Source organism: Hemiscyllium ocellatum, chromosome 29 (assembly GCF_020745735.1).
Source record: "Hemiscyllium ocellatum isolate sHemOce1 chromosome 29, sHemOce1.pat.X.cur, whole genome shotgun sequence".
In the NCBI taxonomy this organism is placed as follows: Eukaryota; Metazoa; Chordata; class Chondrichthyes; order Orectolobiformes; family Hemiscylliidae; genus Hemiscyllium; species Hemiscyllium ocellatum.
Window position 1 is genome coordinate 45,027,437 of NC_083429.1, and position 27,492 is coordinate 45,054,928.

The 27,492-nt window shown below is 42.2% G+C and overlaps 1 protein-coding gene across 2 annotated transcripts in view; it reads left to right on the forward strand.

The window, feature by feature from the left end:
- The window catches only part of pcsk7 (proprotein convertase subtilisin/kexin type 7), a 223,522-nt gene that overhangs the window by 54,523 nt on the left and 141,507 nt on the right, over positions 1 to 27,492 (forward strand). For both annotated transcript variants that reach the window (XM_060846707.1, XM_060846708.1), the window contains 2 exons: positions 14,645 to 14,783; positions 21,591 to 21,691. In XM_060846707.1, coding sequence (XP_060702690.1) covers positions 14,645 to 14,783; positions 21,591 to 21,691 — 240 coding nt within the window. The remainder of the gene's footprint in view (positions 1 to 14,644; positions 14,784 to 21,590; positions 21,692 to 27,492) is intronic.

Here is a 27,492-nt window from a genome sequence, read left to right on the forward strand (position 1 = left end):
CGGTGTGGACTTGTTGGGCCGAAGGGCCTGTTTCCACACTGTAAGTAATCTAATCTAACTTGTTTAACTAGGCTGACATTAACATTTTAGCCACAGAAAAAGTCCATGTTTTTTTAAAAATTTGAGCCAGAGAACTATCAATTGATTCATTGTCTTGTGTATAAAGAGGGAAAGATAAGCGGTATCATTTGTTTAATATATAAATGAGGTATATGTTCCCTTATCCAGGAAAATATATTATTTCATTTGAGGCAATTCAGAGAAGGGTCACTCGAGTGGTCCCTCTTGTGCAGGGATTGCCTTGTGAGCAAAGGCTTAAACAGGAGGGAATCCCCTCACTGGGGCTGTGAAAAATGAGAAGTGATCTGGTTGAAACATATCAGATTTTTAAAGGGCTTGACAAGGTCAATGCTGAGAGGATGTTTCCATTTGTGGAGCATGTCCCATGGCCTATCCACCTGACCTGCACATAGAGTCATAGAGATGTACAGCTTGGTAACAGACCCTTCGGTCCAACCCGTCCATGCCGACCAGATATCCCAACCCAATCTAGTCCCACCTGCCAGCACCCTGCCCATATCCCTTCAAACCCTTCCTATACATGTACCCATCCAAATGCCTCTTAAATGTTGCAGTTGCAATGTTGCAACACTTCCTCTGGCAGCTCATTCCATACACGTACCACCCTCTGCATGAAAACGTTGCCCCTCAGGTCTCTTTTATATCTTTCCCCTCTCGCCCTAAACCTATGCCCTCTAGTTCTGGACTCCCTGACCCCAGGGAAAAGACTTTGCCTATTTACCCTATCCATGTCCCTCATAATTATGTAAACCTCTATAAGGTCACCCCTCCAGCCTCTGACGCTGCAGGGAAAACAGCCTCAGCCTGTTCAGCCTCTCCTTGTCGCTCAAATCCTCCAACTATGGCAACATCCTTGTAAATCTTTTCTGAACCCTTTCAAGTTTCACAACATCCTTCCTGTAGCAGGGAGACCAGAATTGCACGCAATATTCCAACAGTGGCCTAACCAATGTCCTGTACAGCCGCAACATGACCTCCCAACACCTGTACTCAATACTCTGACCAATAAAGAAAAGCATACCAAAAGCCTTCTTCACTATCCCATCTACGTGCGATTCCACTTTCAAAGAGCTATGAACCTGCATCTAAGGTCTCTTCGTTCAGCAACACTCCCTCAGACCTTACCATTAAGAGTATAAGCCCTGCCAAGATTTGCTTTCCCAAAATGCAGCACCGCACATTTATCTGAATTAAACTCATCTTTGGACAGTAGGAGGAAACCGGAGCACCTGGAGCCAACCCACCCAGACATGGGGAGAACGTGCAAACTCCACACAGACAGTCGCCCGAGGATGCGATTGAACCCAGATTGTTGGCACTGTGAGGCAGCAGTGCTAACCACTGAGACACCATGCCGCTATGGAGCCATGTTTGCTACCATACTGAGACCAGCTGATGTAGCACAGATTGGAGAACAAAGCAGCCTGTTGTTGTGCCATGCTGTGTGCTTAACTGCATCGTTTCTAAATAGCATGTGTCCATTTTCAGAATCCATCAGTAGCCGTAGTGCTGACAATAGGAAAGTGACATTTTGAGGCTCTTGTGGGTAGCAGTAATGTGTCAGTGGGGATACAAAGCTTCATCTAGCTTTTATGATGAGGCTGTGTTGGGTCATGTGCACAGCTGGGACCAATGGATAAGAGGATAGAGCATTTGGATGCACCTGCTAATGATATAACATTCTTCAAAGAAAAGTAAATGAGTTTAGCCTCGAACAATAACAGAGTATGACTTTGTGTGATTTCTTTGAAGTTTTATTGTGGATTTTGCCCTCCTCTAACGTTTTGCAGAGAAATAATTAGGCAATTATTGAAACAGCTGGCTGTCAGAGAGTCTAATCACAACTTCAGATGTTGTGAGCTGACCTAAAGGAAATGGCTATTTCTAATTTTTGTCTGTTGAAAGAAACTGTCAGTCATTTCCGATAGTGATCTAACAAATGTGCTATTTCCAAACATTGACATTTCTCCTTTTAATTCTTGCAAAAGAAAGCTTGTTGCCAAAATAGGTTATTAAACGTCTATCAAAACGTGCACGTTACAAGATCTGGTGTATCTGAATACACAAGAGTTTTATTTCTTTCTGGTTGCTCTCCCTGTCTTTGAGAGGGCGATGATTTGTGATGGACAGTCAATGCACTGACAACAATACTTCATCTAACCTTTATCTTCTTCAAACACATGTCTGGATAGTGAGCGCCAGCAGGCTGAACGACTGTGGAGGGTATCACATCCCCATGTTGATTAAATAAAATCAAGGAAGAAGGATTTCCACTGACAAAGCCACTTTCACCATTTCTCAAAGCACTTTGTACAATCAGCGAAGTGCTTTAAAAGTGTAGTTGCTGTTTACCTTGGGAAGTCAGGCAATGAATTCATGCACAGTAACCTCCCACAATGAGCGATGCGAAAATGACCAGATGATGTGTTTCAGTGATGCTTGGGCTGGACACCAAGGAGAACTTCCTGTGTCTCCTTAAAATAACGCTGTGGAATCTTCTACCTCCTACCTCCGAGGGTCGGTGAGGTGAATCTCAAGCACAAAATGGCACCTCTGACAGTACCGCACTTTGTCAATCCATCATATCTGTGCTGACATCCCTGGAGCAAGGCTTCAAGCCACACACAGGGTAGAGTGCTAGCAGCGAGGGAATGGCTAACTCTTTGTGTTCTGGTGCTGCAACATTAGCTGCACTTTGCACAGACATGGACTAATTCAGGAATGACTGGTAAAGAAAAGATGAATGCAATGGAGTGAGAGGAGCCCAGTTTAGACTTGCTTTGTTAAAGAGCTGTGAGGGCTGCAAGAGTTTGATGCCCACCTAGTGTGACACCGTTTCCGTTTTCAGAAATTGTTCTCAGAATATTGGTGGTATTTTGTATTATTTATTGTCCATCTCTGGGCTACACTGATTAAGGATCAACCACTTTGTCTGGGACTTGTGGACATGTGCTGACCAGAGTGGGTTAGGTTGGGGTTATTGTTATTATTTGACAAATGTAGGTCCTCAGATCCAAGCGTAACCTCCTGGGTTTAAGATGATGAGTCCACCACTGAGTCCAAAGAGACGACACTTCCTGGTAATGTGCAGCATTGTTTTAGAGTCCCCACAGTGCATGAAGGCTTTGTGCTGAGGCCCCACAATGGATTTGGATTTGTGCAGCAGTCAGTCCTAGCTGGTCCTGAACCTGTTTAACAAGGACCACTGTTGCCATTGCAATGGAAAGCCACAGATGGGACGTTCCCATTCAATAAATTGGAAGGGGATGATAGGTCCTTTAGTTGACAGACATTGATGAACCATGATGACAATCCAGCAAGTTTTATATCTATTTTACCAAGGGTCACCTCACAAATATCGTCTGTATTGAGTTCAGTTTCAGCAGTTGCCCTAGTTAATTTCATGACTCTCAAAACAAAACCGAAATTGCTGGAAAAATTCAGCAATTCTGGCAGCATCTGAAGAGAATAAGCAGCGTTAACATTTCGGGTCCCATGACCTTTTGTTTTAGAACTGATTGTAGCTAGGAAAAGGTTGGTATATATGCTGAAGGAGTGAGGGGGGATGGAAGGAGTAAATGAAAAGTGGAGATGGAGTCGAATGGGTCAAGCTCAGCCTCGGAAAATGAATAGCTGCTTCTGGGGATGATTAGTAGCTGACAATGGGTTACTTGTGGTAGCAGCCAATGTGGTGACAAGGCCTGTGTGTGAGCCTTCTCCCACCATCCCTACCCACAATTCAGTTCCAAAGGGTCACTGGACCCGAAATGTTTTCTCTCCACAGATGATGCCAGACCTGCTGCATTTTTCCAGCAATTGTCAGGTTTGGTTGTGACTTCCAGCATTGCCGTTCTTTCGTTTTTGTTTAATTTCATGACTTCCGGGTTGCTCGTTGAATCATAGACAGAAGTGGGAAGTCAAATGTGGACCCTTTAGAGATCAGAGAGGTGCTAAATGAATATTTCTCATCGGTTTTCACTCGGGAAAAGGAGAATATTATAGAGGAGAAGAATGTGGTACGAGATATTAGACTAGAAAGGATCGAAGTTAGTTATGCACAGGTGTTATCAATTCTAGGAGGAGTGAAAGTAGACAAGCCCCCTGGACTGGATGGGATTTATCCGAGGATTCTCTGGGAAGCTAGGGAGGAGATAGCAGGGCCTTTGGCTTTGATATTTGAGTCATCATTGTCTACAGGTTTAGTACCAGAGGACTGGAGGATTGCAAATGCTGTGCCCTTGTTCAAGAAGGGCAGTAGAGATGACCCAGGGAATTATAGACCAGTGAGCCTTACTTCTGTTGTAGGAAAGGTTTTGGAAAGAATTATAAGAGATGAGGTTTATAATCATCTAGCAAGCAACAATTTGATTTCAGATAGTCAACATGGTTTCGTCAGGGGCAGGTCATGTCTCACAAACCTCATTGACTTTTTTGAGAAGGTGACCAAGCATGTAGATGAGGATAGGGCAGTTTACATAGTATACATGGACTTCAGTAAAGCCTTTGATAAGCTTCCACATGGTAGGCTGTTAGAAAAAATGCAGAGGCATGGGATCGAGGGTGATTTAGCAGTTTGGATTAGAAACTGACCTTCTGAAAGAAGGTAGCGAGTGGTGGTTGATGGAAAATATTCAGCCTGGAGTCCGGTTACTAGTGGTGTGCGCAAGGATCTGTTTTGGGACCACTGCTGTTTGTCATTTTTGTAAATGACTTAGACGCAGGCGTAGGTGGATGGATTAGCATATTTGCTGATGACACTATAAAGTTGGTGGAGTAGTGGACAGTTTTGAAGAATATTACAGGTTTCAGGGGAATTGGATAACTGCAGAATTGGCCTGAGAGGTGGCAAATGGAATTCAATGCAGCTAAATATGAGGTGATGCACTTTGGGAAGAATAACAGGAAGGCAGTGTACTGGGTAAATGGAAAGTTTCTTGGTAGTGTGGGTGTGCAGAGGGATCTTGGAGTCCATGTACTTGGATCCGTGAAAGTTGCCACCCAGGTTGATAGTGCTGTTAAAAAGGCATACAGTGTGTTAGGTTTCATTTGTAGAGGGATTGAATTCCAGAGCTGCAATATTATGCTGCGACTATACGAAACGCTAGTGCGGCCGCATTTGGAATATTGTATACAGTTCTGGCCGCCATATTTCGGGAAGGATGTGGATGCATTGGAAAAGGTACAGAGGAGATTTACCAGGATATTGCCCAGTCTGGAGGGAAGGTCTTATGAGGAAAGGCTGAGAGACTTGGGTCTGTTCTCATTGCAAAGAAGAAGGCTAAAAGGGGATTTGATAGAGACATACAAGATGATCAGAGGATTAGATAGGGTAGACAGTGAAAGTCTTTTTCCTAGGATGATGACGTCAGTTTGTATGAGGGCGCATAACTACAAATTGAGGGGTGATAGATTTAAGACAGATGTCAGAGGCAGGTTCTTTACACAGAGGTTGGTAAGGGTGTGGAATGCCTTACCTGCCAAAGTAGTTAACTCAGCCACATTAGGGAGTTTTAAACAATCCTTCGATAAGAGCATGGATGATGATGGGATAGTGTTGGGGGACAAGCTGAGAATAGGTCACAATAGGTCAGTACAACATCAAGGGCCGAAGGGCCTGTTCTGCACTGTATTGTTCCATGTTCTATGTTCAATGTTCTATCTGATCCCAACCTGATCAAAACTTGCTCACCCAATACGAGCTAAAAACCGAACAGGGCATTATTTTGGTTTGTGTAGCTTTGTATACCAGAGAGTAAGTGTACTCCTCACTCCTGTTCCCACTCTGTCTCATAGACAAATCTAGTAGACACTCAACTAACCTCCTGCTGAGGCAATCTGCTTATTCCGAGGACATGGTTTTATCGGTCAGAACAAAAAAATGTTGCACAGTAACCCGAGTGATGGAGAGGTTTGTAATTATGATGAATTAAAATCAATTAATTAGTGATTGAGGATTTCTACTTGGTCACTAAGGCAGTAATTGGCAGATACAAATTTTAAGATGAAAACAGAAATTATGCAAAAGCACAAATTTGTAAATTATTTGTTTAAACAAAGGATGGAGAGATTGCGAGGTTTTCTATCAGCCGTTATTAAGTTCACAAAGACCTCTAAATGGGACATGATGGTAAACAAATTCATTCTATGGGGAAGTAACAGTCATTAGAAAAGATGTCTCGAATGATTCATGTTAGCTTGATGGATTGTATCAGTTTGTGCTTGTGTAGACGACCTTAATCTGTGACACAATACCCTCCAAGGCAGAGTCATAGAATGGTTACAGCACAGTACCTTTCAGTTGTTAAGAAAGGCGTTTGGCACACTTGCCTTCATTGCTCAGTCCTTTGAGTATAGGAATTGGGAAGTCATAATGAGGTGGTACGGGACATTGGTGAGGCCTCTTCTAGAGTACTGTGCCCAGTACTGGTTGCTCAGTTATAGAAAGGATATTATTAAGCTGGAGAGAGTTTGTAAGAGATTTACCAGGATGTTGTTGAGTATGGAAGGTTTGAGTTATAAAGATAGGCTAGGACTTTTTCACTGGACCATAGTCTGTTGAGAGGTGACCTGATAGTAGTTTACAAAATCATGAGGGGTATAAATAGAGTTAATGGTAGGAGTCTTTTCCCTAGGGTGAGGGATTTCAAGACCGGGGGCACATTTTTAAGGTGAGAGAAGAGAGATTTTAGAAAGACATGAGAGGTCTTTTTTTTAACACAGAGGGTATTTTGCATGTAGAATGAATTTCCTGAGGAAGTGGTGGATGTGGGTACAATTACAATGTTTAAAAGACATTTGGATAGATACATGAATAGGAAAGGTTTGGAGGGATATGGTGCCAGGAGTAGGCAGGTGGGACTAGTTTAGTTTGAGATTATATACGGCATGGACTAGTTGGACTGAAGGGTCTGTTTCTGAGCTGCATGATTCTATGTCTGGGCCAACCCTCTGTAAGAGCAACTCCATGAGTCCCATTCACCCACCACTTCCCCGTAGCACGGCTATAGTTTTTAGATTAGATTCTCTACAACGTGGAAACACGCACTTCAGCCCAACCAGTCCACACCGACCCTTCGAAGAGTAACCCACACAGACTAACCCATTTCCATCTGACTAATGCACTTAACACTACGGGCAATTTATCATGGCCAATTCACCTGACCTGCACATTTTTGGACTGTGGGAGGAAACTGGAGCACCTGGAGGAAACCCACACAGACACGGGGAGAACGTGCAAACTCCACACAGACAGTCACCCACAGCTGGAATCGAACCTGGGATCTTGGTGCTGTGAGGGTGCAGTGCTAACCACTGAGCTACCGTGCCGCCCATAATTATACCTACATAATTATCCAATTCCCAAATAAAAACAAAGTACTTCCACCGGGCGGTGGGGATCCCCAGTGGAGGCTCTCTACACGGGAGTCCTCCCCCTTTCTCTCGGGGATCTGGGGTGGAGGATGTTGCACACAGCAGTCCCCTGCAACCGTAGATTGCGGTGGTTCACGGACTCCCAGCCCATTTGCTTGTTCTGTGGTGCTGTGGAGTCCGTGGACCATGTGTATATTGGGTGTGGGCATTTGCACTCCCTCTTTGATTTTCTGAAAAACCTTCTCCTCTGCTTTTGGTTGCACTTCAGTCCCACGCTCCTGATCTTCGGGCACCCGGTACGGAGGAGGGAGGGCAGGTCTGAAGACCTCCTCATGGGTCTGCTCCTGGGCCTGGCCAAACTGGCTATAAACAGGTCCACGCAGCGGGTCGTGGAGGGGGTCGTGAGGGCCGAATGCCTGCCCCTCTTCCTCGGTTACGTTAAAGCCCGGGTGTCCTTGGAGAGGGAGCACGCGGTGTCCACCAACACCCTGGAGTTGTTCAGGGAGAGGTGGGCGCCGCAGGGAGTGGAGTGCATCATTTCCCCCTCCAACTCTATTTTGATTTAGTCCCTGCCCTCCCCTTCACTGTTTTGATCACACAGCATTGCCCTTTGATGTGAAGGGCACTGCTTGTCACAGACCACTCGGGTGTTTCCTATCTTCCTGGTGGTGGAAATTAAATAAAGATTTGTGCACCTTGTGTCTCTCTCACTGTAAAAAAAAGTAAACAAAAAATAAAAACAAAGTACTGGTGAAACTCAGCAGGTCTGATAACATCTGCGGGGAGAAAAACGTAATTTATATTTAGAGCCCATATGAGTCTACTTTGGAACCACGATTATTCAACTGCCCAGTTGAAAGCCTGTTTTGAACAAACCTCAGTTATTTTCTTGGGGCAGGCTATTTCCAAATCCAAACCACTCGCTGCATTGAGGTTTCTCCATGTGGTCCTTGGCCATTCAGTGTCAGTTGGCATCCTTGAGCTCTTGGTCTTCCACCAATGGTGGGGGGAGGTGGGGGGCAGTTTCTCCTGCATGCTGTGTCCAGACCACTCACAATTGTGCTCATCTCTCGGCAACTCTCCTCTCACGTGTCTCTCTTCATGTTTCCAGAATTTTCAAGCGTTATTCACTTTGTGGTATAATGCATGTTGTTTTTTAAGAAAGAAAACCTTTATTTGCATTTGAATCAATTTGAGCTCAGTTACAGATTAAAGATAATTCTTAAGTAACCCATTAAGGATTGAGCCTCTCATCAGGAAGACAAGGGAAGAGTTAAACTTACAAACCCTTTTTTTAAATAAAAAAGTGGAAGTGCAAGGACAGGACTGCACTATGAGCTAAGAAGAGAAAAAGCTGTAAAGGTCACATAATAGAGTTTGGAACAGAAGCTTTTACATTTCTGATTAAATTACGCGAGTGTGCTTTTTAAAAAGGCTGAGGTTCAATGATAGGAATGTTGCATTTACTTCAAAGTCATTAATAACCAGACCAGCATCTGCCAACCCAATGACTAAGGTTCTTAAAGTAAACTGACTCCCTGAAGAAAGAGTCAGAAGAGCCACCGTAATTTACAAGCGAGAACTCCATCTATCTTTTCAGAGAAGACAGTTTGGCAGCATTAGTTTAATAGACCAGATTTTCTTTTAGGAATCTTTATGAACTCTATTCCAGCAATAGTTTCTAACCAAAATTTGAACATTCTACCCATCCTACCTATAAGGAAATGTCTTTCTAATCTCCCCCATTTGCTTTTTAATTGCTTTTATTTCTATTAAATTTAAATTTGCATCCCCCAGTCCTGGTGATCAGTAGTAATAACCAGTCACTGTATCTTATCTTAATTCTTCAAGATCTTTAAAATTGACAGATTTCAATCACAAAAAGCTAAATGTCTTTGTTTTTACATTTTAATGTGCTTCAGTATGAACCAAGACTGCCTTGCTGAAAAACTCTGGAACTACCTGGAAATTGTGTATTTCTGTAGAGGGAGGTGCAGCATTAAGGTACAGTGCTCCCTCCATTTACAGTGCCAGAAGGAAGTCACATAGGGACATCATCCTGCAACTTTCACCACGGTCCCCAGCTATTTGCCTGTGTCAGCATCCTTTAGATAATCAGTGTGACCTCCTGTTGGGCCGTTACTGTTCGGGAGGAGTTTGTCACTGGCAGAGCAGATGAGTGTTTGGTCACATCGCTTCAAAGAGGCCGATTTTGTTATGAAAGGGGGGTAGAAGCTCTCTAAACACTGTTGCACAACAAACAGAAAAGCAATGGTAGCTCAGTCATTGAGTAGTTTTCAAGACCTAGACTGATAAATTTCAATGTAGTATAAGGATAGCGTGGGGAAATGGTGTTGAAGTAGATGATCAGCCATGATCTAGAATTATGGAGTAATTACAAGGGGCTGAATGGTCTACTCCTCATGTCTTTCAATTTGGGCGACATTGTGGCACAGTGGTTCGCACTACTGCCTCACAGCGCCAGAGACCCAGGTTCAATTCCCGCTTCAGGCAACTGTCTGTGTGGAGTTTGCATAATCTCCCCGTGTCTGTGTGGATTTTCTCCGGGTGCTCCGGTTTCCTCCCACAGTCCAAAGATGTGCAGGTGAGGTGAATTGGCCATGCTAAATTGCCAATAGTGTTAGGTGCATTAGTCAGAGGGATATGGGTCTGGGTGGATTGCTCTTCGGAGGGTTGGTGTGGACTTGTTGGGCTGAAGGGCCTGTTTCCACACTGTAAGTAATCTAATCTGATCTAAAAAAAACTTGGAATCTGTCCACTTCCAAATGATGAATCATAGAGCTGCTGCTACACAACAAGAGGGCATTCAGCCCATTAGTCTATGGCTGCCCTTCTTCAGAGCAATCCAGTCAATTCAATTTTCTTGCTCTATCTCTGAGGCTATTGAAGTTTGTATTTCCCTCAAATGTCTATTCAATTTCCTTTTAAAATCATTCTCCATGAGACTGGAGAGACAACGACTTCCAGTTGTTCACAGTCAGTATGTTGAAGACAAAGACTTCAAATCTTCCCTTCTTTCCATTACCTTCAAACTGTGTTACCCCCACCACCCCCCAGACTGGACACCACCAGCAAGTGAGAATAGTTACTCCTGTCTACTTTATCTACATCGTGTACACTTCCAGCAAATCATCCCTCCAACCTCATGAGCTTCAAAGAAAGCCAGCTTCTTCAACCAAAGCTTGGAGCTAAAAATGAATCTTCCTCTCTGGAAACAATTCTGCCAAATCTCTTGAATAGTCTGGAATTCAGTCGAAATGCAGACATCTGCCCACCAGCCAGTCCTCCTGGCTTGGCCCCTCTCCAGCACCACCATCTTTCTTCTGAGCTTCTGTCACAGTCGGTAGAGTTGGCTGGGATGGGGGTGGATGGAGTCAAAGAGAAATCAACTAGAACCTTGAGGCCAGTCTTTATCTCCACACACTGTAGTACAGACAAAAAAATGGGAGGGGGTTGTAGGGACTTGTTTTATGGGGAATGCAAAATTTCACTTTATGGGTGGAGACTAAACAGTTAGTTTCCCATTTTCTTGGCTGAAAAACTCTGGAACTACCTGGAAATTGTGTATTTCTGCTGGAACGTTCAGACCTATTGCTTTCAATCCAATTTTTGAAATCACTGTTCAGTACATCGACATTTCTTATTTTGACTTGACTTAAAATGAGGGCAGATAAAAAGAACCATGAATCCAGTTACATATTTTTGTTAGTTGGTACTGATTTTGCATAGATTATTTGCATATTGCACCCATGTCAAAATATAAAAAAAATACATGTGGCTATGAACAAATTTGGAAAAGTGCTCAGCTTATGCCTATTCCGACTCGTAGAACCTCAGCTGCACCTAATTACAATGGAGACCATTTCAAGAATATTACGTGTATTATTCGTAATGTGCTTATGTTTTCATTACCTGTCATTGCCAGTTTCATAGCAGTATGGAAGCTAACAACAGTTCATGTAATGTTCAACACATTCAATTTGGGGCTCCCTTCTGGTACACAGCTGTCAGATATTAACTCACAGTTACAAAGTAGATTTATAGCACATTGAAACTAAACACAGAGGAGCTAGTTGGTAAAATCATGAATTGTGACAATTGCTCCTAATGTGTGTGTTCTTTTTACTGGGCAGGTTCTCTCCAACTCATTCTTGTTTTAATATTCTTAGATTGCGGTACAGGAGATTCATGTGAAAAGGAAAACTGAACGATGTATAATGGTGGCATTTCTGACCTTCCTTTACTCAGTGATTGCTCCTGGTTTTGTAACTTGATTAGTTTCGATGTGAGTGGTAGCGCAGTGTCATCGTACATTGTCAACAGCCCAGAAATTGGAAGTATAAATCTCACTGTTCAATAGTACATTGGTTTGCCTCAATGGACATAGCAGGCTGCTTACTACTGAAGGTCTGCTATGAGCTTGTCAAGTCTGTATTAATGCTGCCCAAATTCCTAGTACCAAAGAAATTTAAATGGCTTATAGAGTTAGAGGGCTGTACATAAAGGACCATCAAATTTCTCTTGCCGTATCTCTGCAGATACAATGTAAATTAAATTTCATATTTATTGTTTGCTTGTTTTGTCTTTTGAGCTTTTATCCTCTATTACTTCTGCAGTACCCAGCTGTTGCCTTGCTAAGGGACAATCATTTAGGACTGAGAATAGGAGATATGACTTTGCTCAAAGGGTTTTAAATCTTTGGAAGGCCCTACTCCAGGGAGATCAGCTCTACATGGACGCTGCATCGCTGAATATACACGAGGATGGGAGATCCTTGGTTTCCGAGGGAAATAACAGGGAGCTGGTGGTGTAGCGGAGGTGAAACCTCAGATCAGCCACAATTGTTGTGAATGATAATGCAGGCTCAGTGGGTCATCAGGTCTGTTCCTGCACCTATTACTGAGTTTCTAAGCTGTACTTTCACAGACACTAGATAATCCTCACCTTCTGGAAAGATCCCAGGTGAGTACTGGGGTTAGTTCTGGTGACTGCAATTCAGGAAGGATATAAAGACCTCAGAAAGATGTTTCCAAAAAGTATCACAGAGATTGGAGATGCTGATTTTGTTTTCTTGGAACAGAAAAGGTTCAAGGTTTTCTTCTTGTTTTTCAGTTTGTTTGTGTAATAAACTTCTGCTTTATTGTTAAAACCAAATGTACAGATCTAATATTGGTGTTTTAAACAATGAATGGTTTTGCTGGAGTAAGTAAGGAGAAACTGTTTCCAAGGTCTGTAACCAGAAGTTGCAAATTTAAAGTAGTTGGAGGGGGAGACAGTCATGGGCATCGTTTTGAGAAGATAAGACCATAAGATATAGAAACAGAAATAAGCCATTTAGCCCATTGAGTCTGTGCCACCATTCAGTGAGACTACAGTTCATCTGATAATCCTCAACATCACTTGCCTGCCTTTTCCCCATAACCCTTGAATCAAATTCTGTCCATCTCCGAGATGATCAAGAACCACTTTTAAAACGGGCTGTGTCTTGGCGGCAAATTGGTGTAATGATGCCAGCTGATGTTCTTACTGGACAAGTCATATCCCAGATTGAAATCTTACTTAATGGATCATGTTTTGGTTTGTTTTTATTTCTTGGAGTGGTCATTCACTGAAATAAACACATAATGCTGGTTTTAATAATAAAGCAGAAGTCTATTACACAAAAGAAATGAGCAAAAAAAGAATAAACCAAGCTATTTATAAATAACTCAATGTGAAAGATTTCAAAATACGCAGTAAAAGTACAATCTCATCCATTCCCACCACCATCATTTTACAAATACCAGAGGGAGATCCCTTATCCATCATATCAGTAGTTTGGAATGATCTATTTCTTTCATTTTGTGGTTTTGGGACATTGATAGTCTTTTTCCTCATGAGTCACAAACTGAGCTTAAATTTTCTTGGCTTCAAAAAATCCCTTCAGGGTTCAACTCAAACATTTATGATCTGAAACTTTTAAAACAAACCCCTGTACTGAGTCACCTACTTCATAGATATTCTAAACTAATTCTTTTCTCCAGGAGGAACTCCTTCTTACATCTATTTTCCACCAACTGCTCTGAAAAGGCGTTCAAAGCTGTTATTTTCCTTGAAGCAAAAATGTAAAATTCATTATTCGTTTCAACAGTTAGATTTACTCTGTCCAATCGCAAAACGCTCACAATGGAAACAAGTTCACATCGCCACAGGATCTCTCCCTGTCTCCCACCCCCCCACCCCTCTCCCTCTCTCCCCATCCTCTCTCTCTCTGTCTCCCCCTTTCAAGAACCATGGATGCAGAAAGCCTGACCGGTTAATCAATAAACCCCCTTATATGCACACACTGAAATGCACATATCGCTAGTTCAAAATCCAAACTCATACTATTATGATTTATTTTAACCACATGCCTTATAAGTGGTAGCACAACGATAATGACACTGTATTAATAATCCCAAACCTTGATCTGAGGACATAAATTCAAAACCCACCACAGCACCTAACTGAATTTAAATTCAGTTAATTAATTAACCTGGAGCCAAGTACTAATGAATCATGATCATGGAAATGACCAGATTGTCGCAGAAACCCATCTGGTTCACTATTGTCCTTCTGAGGTGGGAGTCTGCCATCCTTATCTGATGTGGCTTTCATACAACTCCAGGGTCATAGCAATGTGGTTGACTATTCATTTCTTCTGAAATGGTCCAGCTCAACACTGCCTTCTCAACGGCAGTTAGGAGCGGCCAATTGATATTAGTAAGCCCATATGTGAAGAGCAAATCTAAAGAAGAAGATGTAGGTTATAGGACAATCCCTGGCAGGAGCAATGTGACTACTATAAGAAAATGTGTTGCACTGCGTAAAAGTCTATTGGCTTGTTCTCTGAAGCATTTTGATACCCACAAACAATTGGCTAATACCATTGCAACAATACAAAACTCCAAGTTATAAGTATAGTTTATAAAAAAAGCTGATAAAATGATTTTTCATTATATTCTTTGCTTCAATTCCAAGAAATGAGAGAGAAAGTGGTCTATTGCCTGCACTTCCTGGACCTTTAACCGGAAAAAGTTAGAGTAGCAAGAAAATACTTAAAACATTAATCTCATAGAAGCTTACACAATGAAAAAAGGAATGAATTGGGCATGTTTGACTCTACTTGCTTTTCCATGCTCCCCTCATGCAGGCTGCGTTACAGCATGGAGTGATGTCTGGTCGTCGGGGCTTTGGGAGTATTTTTGTGGTGGCCAGTGGAAATGGAGGCCAGTACGAGGACAACTGCAATTATGATGGCTACGCAAACTCCATCTACACCGTCACCATTGGTAAGTGGCAGTTTGAGGTTTCACCCTAGTGAGGAGGAGGGTACTGAAGGAAAGCATTTCCTCGCTTGGGCAGTATGACATCTCACTGACCTATCTCTGGGATGTGGGCATCGCTGGCTGGGCTTGCATTTATTGCCTGTTCTTTGTTGCTTCTGAGGAGGTGGTGGTGAGCTGCCTTCTTGAACCTACCTGGTTGACCCACAATCCCCTTAGGGAGACAATTTCAGGAGTTTGCCCCAGCGACAGTGCCAGCCCCACCAGTAAGTGACTTGGAGAGGAATTTGCAGGGGGTAGTGTCCCCATTAATCTGCTTCCCTTGTCCTTCTGGATGGAAGTGGTCATGCGTTTGGAAGGTGCTGTCTGAGGATCTTTGGTGAATTTCTTGCAATGCTTCTTGTTAATAGTATATACCGCTGCTACTGCTACTGTCTGGTGTGTGGCTTAACCAAAACTGATGGCTGAGATGTTTGTCCAACCCCAGCAATTCTAGACTGCATTGCTGGTGATCTTGGCCCATGGTGTGATTTATGTAATTATACAGTCCTAAAGAAGGGTCAAAATATGAACTCTGCTTTCTCTCTACAGATAATGGTGGAGCTTCTGAATTTTTCCAACAGTTCCTTGTGTGATATATATTGTGTTGCCTGCTGATTCTTTCTGTTTAAAGGGCAAGTTGAAAATTAGGAGAAAGTGAGGACTGCAGATGCTGGAGATCAGAGTCGAGAGTGTGGTTGCCCTGATGAAGGGCTTATACCCAAAACGTCCATTCTCCTGCTCCTCAGATGTTGCTGTGCACCACACTCTCAAAGTTGAAAATTATATCCATATTCAAAGTCAGCATCTGCATATGTTGTTCAGAATGTTGTGTTTTGGACTTGTTTTGCTTCAAGACTCAAATAGAGCATAAACTTCAAGACCCTCCTCTCACCTTGTATCCTAATGGAAGTGGGAAGTCACACTAAATTATTTTAAAATTCCCGATTTAATAGGTAATCTAGCAGAACTCCAGAGCACTGCTGTACAGGACTCAATCTGAGCAGTTACATTGTTTGATGATATTTCTGTGACCTGAGAGAATTTGGACAATGATGTTGTCCTGGGATTTTGCATGGCTCCCAAACTCATGGTGAGAAGCTTTTATGCTGGAGGTATTTCTTTTCTGTCCATAATGGAGCTCAGCAGGCCAAATAATAAAGTTTGATCTATTCCCTGTCATTCCTCTTGATCAGAGAGCACAGATGATTCTTAGCTTTATGCTACCTTAAAGCCGTGACACATGGAATTTTTTGTGGAGAGTGTGAGCACCTCCACTTTGGATCTAAATAAGACACGGTAGAAGATTTTCTTAATATTGATTGACTGGGAATTGTGAGGGAGCATAAAGTCATAGTCATCGTGATGTACAACACGGAAACAGATCATTCGGTCCAACTCGTCAATACCAACCAGATATCCTAAATTAATCTAGTTCCATTTGCCAATATTTGGCCCATATCCCTCTAAATCCTTCCTATTCATTTATCCATCCAGATGCCTTTTAAATATTGTAATTGTACCAGCCTCCACCACTTCTTCTGACAGCTTGTTCAATACACGCACCACCCTCTGAGTAAAAAAGAGTTGTCCCTTAGCTCCCTTTTAAATCTTTCCCCTCTCACCTTAAACCTATGCCCTCTAGTTTTGGACTCTGCTACCCCAGGGAAAAGACCTTGTCTATTCACCCTATCTATGCTCCTTATGATTTAATAAACCTCTATAAGGTCCCCCTTCAGCCTCTGACACTCCAGGGAAAATAGCTCCAGCCTATTCAGCATCTCCCTATAGCTCAAAGCGGTTTGTATGTCTATGCTGACAACAAAAAAGACACAATGTGAAAAGTCTTTCAGATTGAACTTGGCTTTTACACAATGACAGGCAGCATTACCTACATTGCATAGAGCCTTAGCCTCCCAACCTTAGACAGGGTGTTACTTCCTGAGAGAGGAGTGCAGCAAAAGTTCACTAGGCTGATGTTGGGAATAATATGACTGTGTTTTAGGAGAGATTGGTTCAACTAGAGGGCATAGATTTAGGATGAGAGGGAAAGTTTTAAAAGGGACCTAAAGGCAACTTTTTCATGCAAAGGGTGGTGTGTGTATGGAATGAGCTGCCAGAGGAAGTGGTGGAGCCTGGTCCAATTACAGCATTTAAAAGACATCTGGAATGGTGTATGAATAGGAAGGGTTTAGAAGGATATGGGCCAAGTGCTAGCAAATGGGTCTAAATTAATTTAGGATGTCTAGTTGGCATGGACAAGTTGAATCGAAGGGTCTGTTTTTGTGCGGTACATTTCTATGACTATATAACTGGATCTGTGTTCACTCGAGTTGAGAAGAATGAGAGGGGATCTGATTGTAATGTGTAAACTTCTAAGCGGAAGGGTCTTTCCCTCTGCTTGGGGAACTCAGAACCAGAGGTCACAGTCTTAGGATGCAGGGTAGGCCAATTGAACACAGATGAGGAAATATAGACCACACTGGGAGTGTGGTCAACCCGTTAAATTCTTGGCTATACAAGGCTGTGGAGGCTGGGTTACTGAATCTACTCGAGAAAGAGATTGATAGCATCTTGGACATAACAGGCACCAAGGAATATGGAGAGAAAATGGGAATAGGCCATTAAGACAAAGGGTTGGCCATGATCGTATTGAATCTCAGAGCAAGCTCAAAGGGCCTATTTTTGCTCCTAATTTCTATGACAAGCGGAATGTTGGACTTCTGTGCAGTTTGAAATATGAAAGTGAGGACCTGACATTTCCTCCCCCTTCGTCAAGGCATCATCTGAAACACGGTATTTAATTTTGGACATTTCACTTTAAGACAAGTACATTTGCCTTTTGAGATGATTCTGCATAGGCCAATCAAATAGACCAGAGCACAGCCGGTTGGGGTTCGAATTAGCTTTAGTGTCACATGTACTCACATGAGTACGGTGAGAAATTTACAAGTCACCACCTGTGGCGCCATCTTAGGTACCAAGGTACCTAGCTACACATTACCTTCCGTAAAAGAAAAAAACTGGAAAAATAAAGAATTGAAAAGTCCATTAATGAGTTAGTAAAATAGAGAAATAAGAGTTCAGAATAACAGTCCTTCCAAACCAGGCTGTGCCAGGCTTCACCTCAAAGCTGGGAATCGAAATCCGCACTGGCTTTCATCCTGGACATCGCCAATGCTGCCTGAGGTAAAAAAGAAAAGGAAAAAATATACGCAAAAAGAAAAAGAAAAAAAAGAAACAAAATGGTCGGAGCTCCCGCTCAGGAATCCTACTCCGTCACCATCTTGGCGATATGTCGTACTGGAAAGCTGGGTTAGATGTTACCGGATGAAGGGGAGATCTAATCATGGAAGACTTTTTGGGTTGCCCACCAAGCAGAGAAATGGTGAAGACTGATCCCCTGTTTTGAAAGTTCCAGGAGAGTAAAAGACTGAACAGTTGTCAGAGTGTGTGTTGCTTATGCAAGGCCATTCGATTATGCTCAAGAGACTGAGTTAAAGGCATGCTTTTATCATAAAAGACACTAGAAGATTTGCATGGAGGAGCAAGGAGAAGCTTTGGAGTGTAACACAAAAATACATTTGGATGTGTTTGAGGAAAATCTCTAGGATACAGGACAAGTCAGCTCTTGGCCTCATTTGTGGTCTTCTCTACAGGAACTTATAACAGGAGCTGATGTGCAGACGTGAATAGAGATTTGGAGAGGACTTGCTGACTAATTAATAAAAACTATTCTAGTGTAATCACATAATGTATTTTAATTAAAGTTATATTTATGTGAAGGACCTTTTACTCTTATTATTTATTTCTTTATGTAAAAGAAATGAATGCATTGTCAAATGATAACTGTACGATTAACCCTAATCTTGCCTCTGTGATGCAATGTATAAGTGACTCTCGATTATTCAAGATCATATAAATTGATTGCTCGTCTAATCTAGCTTTAAAGCTTACAGCCTGAGTAGTGAAAGTGGAATGTGGAATTATTTATCTTTACGTTTGTATGTACTTAAATCCTTCCCAAATTTTCGTATGAAAATGGTACAATCTCCAGTCATTTCTCCATTTATAATTCATTTTAAGATCAAATGACATTTTTATTATTTCTCCCAATCTATACTCTAACTGTGGGATGTCAGTCCTTTTGAACTATGCTCGTTGAGCTGTCTATAAATCGAATTCACTTCTAGACATTTTCCTTTAATATTTAAGTAAATATTTAAGCATGGTGAAGGATCCACTGAGAACAAGTCATATCAAAAACAATGGTTATTTTTAACTTGTGGCATATTATACCCTAGTGTCGAAGTACCAAGAAGTAATGTAGTGAGTAGTTGAGTCCTTTTGTTATGATTGATAAGCTTGCCACTAACTGAGGTAAAGAATAAGTAATCTGTGTAAGGGGTGAACTGCTCATTCTCTTTATTCAACTTGCTCAGTTTTAACATGAGGGAAATGGAGCTTTCAGCTCATTGTACTAACTTTAAGGCCAGCTGTGAGAGAAAGAGAGATACTTGAAACCTGAAATTAAACATAAAACCAAAAATAGGAATAAGAGTAGGCCATTCAGCCCTTGGAGCAAACTCCACCATTCAATACAATCATGGCTGATTGTCTAACTCAGTCCCCTGTTTGGGCTTTCTCACCACACTCTTTGATCCCTTTAGACCTAATTTAACTCTTTCTTGGAAATATTCAATGTTTCAGACTTAACCACTTTCTGTGGTGGTGGATTCCACAGACTCTGTGGATAAAGACAGTTCTCTGCATTTCAGCCCTAAATGGCCTGTCCAGTATCCTTGGGCTGTGTCCCTTGGTTCTGGACTCGCCAGTCATTGGAAACATCCTTCCTGCCTTTACCCTGTCTAGTCCTATTCAAATTCTATAGTCTTCTATTAGATTCCCATTAATTCTTCCAAACTCCAATGAATATAACCCTAACTGATCAAGTTTCTCATCTTAAGTCAGTCTTGCTATTCCAGGAATCAGTCTGGTAAACCTTTTTGAACTGTCCATAACCAGAACATCCATCCTCCGATGATTCGCTTATTGAATACTGGAGCAGGCTCAAGCTGCTGAATGGCTTTCTCCAATTCTTGTTTCTTTGATCTTACCACCTTATAAGGAAACAAATGCTGGCAATATTGCACACAGCATCTGAGAGGGCAGGGGAGATCAGTACTTCAAGTAAGATCACTGTGGAAACGCATCCAAGACATTAGTTTATCCGTCTTATTCTCTAACTCTCCCTCGTCATCACTAATGCTAGTTGAACAGTATGCTTGCAGAGTTTTCTGTTTTTATTTTAAAATCCCCAACCCTACTTTGGCACTGTAGGGAAAGACTGTTCCATTTTGCATGTTTACTAGGGTAGCCCTGACCTGTACATTGGAGGAAACAATCCCTGAGGGTTAACATGGGCAGGATCACAACATCAGAATTGTTTTTCTGCTTCACATTGTGCTGCTGCCAGTCTCCTAATGAGGGAGCTAAATCAGTGGGAAGGCTGTAGTTTTGGAAAGATAAACGTAACTTGTGCCAACACTGTGTGTGTGTGTGTGTGTGTGTGTGTGTGTGTGTGTGTGTGTGTGTGTGTGTGTGTGTGTGTGTGTGTGTGTGTGTGTGTGTGAGAGAGAGATCTGATCTCCTCTACATTGTTGTAGGGAAGAAGTGAATGAGGTTCATCCTGGGACAAAAAAAGGGCTTATAATCATAGGATCATGACTCTGTAAATGCGGCTGCTGTCAGCATGGCACTGCTGGGCTCCTGCACTCACTCCCTTCGCTAATGATAGTTCATCGCAGTGATGCCCTCCAATTAGGAAAAAATAAATTTTAAGTCCTGGCCCTATAAAATATTTCTATTCTTTCTGTAACAACCACTTTTTTGTTTAGCATCTTTAATGCAATAAAACAATGCACAGGGCTTCATAGGAGCGTAATTAAAATGAGATTTGACACTAAGATACAAACACAGATATTAAGATAAGGGACCAAAAGTTTGGTCAAAGACGTATATTTTAAGGAGCATTTTAAACCTGGAGGGTGAAGTTTAAGGGGAGAATTTCTGGGCGTAGGGCCTGGATCTAGCCATCTGTGATAGAACTATTAAAATTGCCAGTGCTGTCTCACAGCGCCAATGACTATCTGTATGAAGTTTGCACCTTCTCCCCATGTCTGTGTGAGTTTCCTCTGGATGCTCTGATTTCCTTCCACCATCCAAAGATGTGTAGCTTAGATGGCTTGGCCGTGCTAAGTTGCCCCATAGTATCCAGAGGATGTGCAGACTAGGTGGATCAGCCATGGGAAACGCAAGATTACATGGATAAGGTCAGGGGGTGGGTCTGATTGAGATGCTGTTTAGTGGGTCCGTGTGGACTCGATGGGCTGAATGACGTGCTTCCACACTGTGTGGGAATTCTGTGATAATGAGGCCAAAATTGCGGAAGAGCAGAGATATGGGTGGAAAAGGGCTAAAGAAAATGATAGCATGAGAAATTACATGTTTTCTATAACCTGGACAGCAATATTTTGTGTTGTCACTGTCTCCCTTGTCGTTATAACTTATTTTTTTCCGTCAACAGTTATATTAGTAGCTCTTGTCATGGAGAGATCTTGCTACACCAAAAACATGTTTTATGGCATAAAGCTCCTTGAATCTGTGTTGGGATTTAATTCCTGATGTAGAATTAATCTCGCTCTTGCTGCAGTGCACATGGGTTTCTGTCGTTCTAATGTTTAATGGTGTCTCCTATTGTTTGTTCCTATCCAGGAGCAGTGGACGAAGAAGGACGCATGCCATTCTATGCAGAGGAGTGCGCCTCCATGTTAGCAGTCACCTTCAGCAGCGGTGACAAAATGATGAGGAGCATTGTAAGTCTGTCAGTTGATGCTGTGCGCTGTAATACCCAGTGTTGGGTTGAAGCTAAGATCAAGGCAGGAGTTGGGGGGGGGGATTTGTTATCCAGTTGAAATCATTCTCAGGTGAACATTCAAGACTTATGAGTATGATTTTATAAAACCGAAAGGAAAAATTGAGAGCATTTTATAGGTTTCTGCCTTATTATTGATGAAGAGAAACAGCTAGATGTATTGCACTTGCATTTCCAAAAGTCATTTGATAAGATGCCTCATAAAAGGCTGATACTCAAATTCCATCCTGGAGTTTGGGGATAACATATCAGCATTATGAAGCAAACTACATTGAACACCCAGAAGCAACATCTCATTCACTTGGGAGGTGTGTTAGGTGGTGAAACGGAGGAGGCAAAGGACTGATGTTGCATCTCCTGCACTTGCTGTAGGTAGCAGGGGGACTAGCTGGAGTGGCTGAACCAGGCATTGCAATGGTACAGTCCTTTTCAAAATATTTGAGGGGAAGTTGTATTTGGTGGGCATGATGTTAAAGACACTAGAATTGGCAGAAGATAATCCACTGAATCAGAGACCGGTGGAGTGGAAAGTAAGGGCTCCATTGTAACTCTGGGAGGAAGGGGAAAGGAGGAGGGCAGATGTTATGTGACATTATCGAAGGTGTGCTGGCTCTGCTGGAACAAGGAAGAGTAGAGTTGAGTGGATGGTTACTTTGAAATGGAGGAGAAAGTGAGGTCTGCAAATGCTGGAGATCAGAGCTGAAAATGTGTTGCTGGAAAAGCGCAGCAGGTCAGGCAGCATCCAAGGAACAGGAGATTCGACGTTTCGGGCATAAGCCCTTCATCAGGTTTATGCCCGAAACGTCGAATCTCCTGTTCCTTGGATGCTGCCTGACCTGCTGCGCTTTTCCAGCAACACATTTTCTACTTTGAAATGGATCAGAAAATGCAGGGGTGCTGAAAGAGCATAGAATGATCAAACATTGCGCAGTTCTGACTTTTTAAAAAAATTTATTTTGTGGATTGTAGGCGTTGTTGGTTGGCCAGCATTTATTGCCCATCCCTAGTTGCCTATGAGGAGGTGGTAGTGAGCTGTCCTCTTGAATCTCTGGAGTCCACCTACTGTGGGTTGACCCACAATGCCATTAGGGAGGGAATTCCAGTATTTTGACCCAGTGACAATGAAGGAACAGAGATGTATTTCCAAATCAGGATGGCGAGGGGAACTTGAAGGTGGTGGGGGGGTTTACCCATATATCTGCTGCCTTTGTCCGTCTATATGGAAGTTGTCGTGCATTTGGAAGGTGCTGTCTGAAGATGTTGGGTGAATTTCTGCAGCCCATCTTGTAGATGGTACACACTGCAGAAAGACTAACATATTTGACGAGTCGTGACATTGGCTAAGGTGGTCTTGAGAATGTGGGCAGGCTGCAAACCAGACTAAGGCTTTTGAGGAAGAAATTTGGTAAAAGTGGGCGAAGAACAAACAACAACACATTGAGGGAATCTTGAAGCAAAGAAGGTGGATTACATTTGGGACAGTTGGAAAAGCACAAAGGATTGAGAGTAGACTTTTCGAGGAAGGGATGATTGCACACTTTGAAGTTAAGGAGAACAACCGCTAACAAAAATATGCTGTTTATGATGTTGATGTTGATGTTAGCCCACACCCAGTGTTACTGCAGAATTACAGAATTTTGAAGCACCCCTTGTTATTAGGAATGATATGCAACATGTTATACAGTCTGAATAGTTGCCCAATGTAAAGTACAGAGAAAACAGACTGAACAAAACATTAGTGCCTTATCTGGTCCTGTTTATTACGTCACAGTGTTAAAAGGTGTATAACGAAACTAAAGGATGCTGTGGTTTAAATTTTATTGAATATTATTGTGTTGTAATTGCATAGGCAGAAATACATGTATTTGAAGGGCTTGGCTAATCCTAAACATTATCTAATCAGTTATTGTCCAATCGAAATATTCCACTCCTGAAACATCGATTCTGCCCATTCATTGTACACAATGATAGAAATTCTTGGTATCCTAATTGTTGAAATTGCATAAGGTTTGTCTCATTTCAATCTGCTTGTGTATTGGTTCAAACACAGCCCCTGTAAAGCTCTGGTTGAATTTCATTTTCAAAATCTTGTACCTTTCTCCACAGTTATCAGTTCAGGCCTGTGTTGCAATAGAAGAGTGCTGTATTCACGTCGTTTCATCTCCTGGTTTCTCCTTTTTTCTCTTCCCCTCCACCCACCCGTCCCTACAACACCTCAGGCTGCTCATTTAATTTTGTCAAGTCATTTCACAATCTCTTCTCTTTGATTAGTTCCTGTTCATATTTAAACAGCAATGTTATCAAACAGTGGTAGAGGAAACTCAACAAGTACTGGCAAAAAAAATCATAATGACAGATCAGAGCTAATTAACTCTCTACTTTGGAAGTATTGTAATCAGCTCAGTTGGTTGGGCACGTGGTTTGTGATGCAGAATGATGCCAGTAACAAGGGTTTAATTCCCACACCAGCTTAGGTTTACCATGAAGACTCTCCTTCACAAACACTCCCCTCATCTTAGGCATGGTCACCCTCAGGTTAACCCACCGTCAGTCATCTCTCTCTCTTAACGAGAGAGCACCTCTATGGTTTGGTAGGACTTCAGCAACTTCACCCTTACTTTTATTATAATCTAGGGAAATGGAATGACCATTTTATGCACAGCAATGTCTCACAATCAGCATTGAAATTAATGGTTAGTATCTTATTAATGTTGATTTGACGATAAATATCAAGGCTCTCAGAACTCACCCTTTCAATGGTGGAATGAACCTAAAGTAAAACTTTGGTTTAATGTCTCCAAAAGGGCAAAAGAGGAGAAGAGTTGGGAAGCGCTGATATCAATAAGATGTCAGCTTTGGCTCATTGATAACCGTCTGATGGTGTGGAAAGAATGTAGAGAGTTCAAAGTTCACTCCAGAAACTAGAATCCAATAGCAATGGACAGTCCGACTCTATCATGAGATAGCTGGTGTAATTCAGAAATAAACTAGCGTGCTGTGGTCTACCTCTAAAATGGGCTTTTAAATCAAACGGTGTGAATCTCTCCTTTGGGAATATGATGGTGATTTGATCAAAATGTCCTTTTAAAATTAAAGCACAGTTCACTTAAAACCGTGTCTTCAAGAGTATCTCCAGTGCACTAACCAGATCCCCAGATCGTACTGAATGAGCTAATTTCAGATGGGGCAGTAAATCAGGATATTTCATTTGAGGTTTTGCAAATTTGCAGAGCCATTTTGCCAGTTTTTTTTTGCTGTGAGCTTTTACACAGTCACTTCTGTGGAAAGTGTGTGATACCTGGTGTAAGGGGTACAGTTCTCCCACCTTTCTCAGGATTACTTTTGAGGAAAATGACCATTGGTGAAGAAGGGTTAACGTGTCAAAGAGAGATGGGGGTAGTAAGGAGGTCAGAGATGATAAAATGTAGGGCTGGAAAGGCACAAGAGGTCAGGCAGCATCAGAGGAACAGGAAAGTCGACGTTGTGGATTGGGACTCTTCATCACGCAAGAAGGGGAGTTATTTGTGGTGGGACATGAATAAAGTTTAATGCATAAAATATGTAAAATATGCAGTGATAACAATTAGTGTGGTTTCTTGTTTAAACTAATACTCATGCCAGTGAGACCAGAGTGCATCTGTCATCATTCCCCTCTATGCATCACAGATGTCGGACATGTGTTGAGCAAGAGATTTATTTGGAGAATAGAAAACCAACAAAATAATGGCTTGAGCATTTTGGGTTTCAAACTTTGCGTGCCATGGAGTTAGGTGACAGATTTGAGTGGAGTTTCCTTGTTTAGATTTCAGCTATGAACAGTGTGGGGACGTGCCAAGTGAAGAATGGATTATTTACTTTGAAAAGGGGAGGGAAGGGGAGAGTTGTACAGTTGCCTTGATAATCCTTTTTTTGTACCCTCCTTTAACCAACTGCAGATTAACAACACTGAATGTTTAGGAGTTTGTAAGTCACTTACCAGAAATAGAGGGAATTGAACAATTCCTCAAAATACGAACCATCTGATTTGATTTATTTATTGTCACATTTTGTATTTTGTTACAAAATACAGCAAAAATGTATTGTGTCACCCTTCTTCGGTGCCAATTTAAAACACAAAAATAAATCAAAACATCGTGGGTGGCGCGGTGGCACAGTGGTTAGCACTGCTGCCTCACAGCGCCTCAGGTGACTGACTGTGTGGAGTTTGCACATTCTTCCCGTGTCTGCATGGGTTTCCTCCCACAGTCCAAAAATGTGCAGGTTAGGTAAATTGGCTACGCTAAATTGCCCGTAGTGTTAGGTGAAGGGGTAAATGTAGGGGAATGGGTCTGGGTGGGTTGTGCTTCGGCGGGTCGGTGTGCACTTGTTGGGCCTGTTTCCACACTGTAAGTAATCTAATCTAATCTAATCTAATTAGATTATAATGGTATTACTTTATTGAACTACTCAAACTTATTTGACTTTTGAAGTTGATTCAAAAGCTTAAACGATGTCGATATAATAGCTGAAGTGGTAAAGGAGTTTTTTTTTAATTTAAAGAACTAAATGGACTTTGCCGCATATATTTCCTTTGACTAATTCTCCCTTAAAGTGTTAGCATTGCTCGACCACTGCTTTTTTTATTTGTCCCTGTGATAGATTCAAGCACAACACCAGGACTCGAGGTCATCTGAACCTGGTGACACAGTGGCTCAGTGGTTAGCAGTTCTGCTTCACAGCGCCGGGGACCCAGATTCGATTTCACCCCAGGGTGACTGTGTGCAGTTTCCACTTTCTCTCCTTGTCTGCATGAGTTTCCTCCCGCAGTCCAAAGGTGCGTAGGTTAGGTGGATTGGCTATGCTAAATTGCTCAAAGTGTCCAAGAATGTGCAAGCTAGGACGGTTAGCCATGGGAAATGCGGGGTTGGGGTATTAGGGTAGGGGGATGGGTCTGGGTGAGATGCCGTTCAGAGACTCGTTGTGGACTAGATTGGCCGAATGGCCTGCTTCCACACTGTAGGGAATCTGTGATTCATAAGCTAGCCTGACATTCTGAGGAAGCTGGGAAAGACCAGCTAACCCATTGAAAGTGGTTCCCTGGCCTACGAGAGCTGTCATTCAGAAGAGACATAAAACTGCATCTCTCTTGTGCAACAGCTTAAATGTTCAGCCGCTTTTCACAATGTACTTTATGGCCAGAGATTTATTTCTAAACTGTAGTCTGGGTTCTTACCAAGGCAGTTGCAAGAGCTAATTTGTGCACAGAAAGATCCCACGAACACCAACTGTGTTAGATCTGAAGCTGCAGAGAGGTTTGAGGGCAATTCCACCCAGCCCCCCGGTCCCCCCACTCAACCCCACATGATTTCCTACATTAACCTGAACAAGCAGACAACGCCTCAAGTTAGCATCCTTTCTGACCAGCAGCTTTTCAGGCAATGCAGCAGTCCCTTGTGAAGACACTGAAGTTTTGATCCTGAATTGTGCTGATGACCTGAAGTGAGACTTGAACCCACGAACTTCTAAGTTCATTTAAGAATGCTGTCAACTGGTTAGGCTGACACTTAGTAATTTGGTGGCAGGTTAAATTGAAGGAGAAACAAACATTGTTTTAATGCTGTATGTCTGAGGCACCCCTTTATTGTAATAGGAGTCTGTTAACTCATGTATAAACTATAAAACATTTGCATGCTCCATCTCACACCTTTTTTTTCCATTTCATTCCTTTGAGACTTCATAATGTCCTAGAAAGTTCAACCCAAA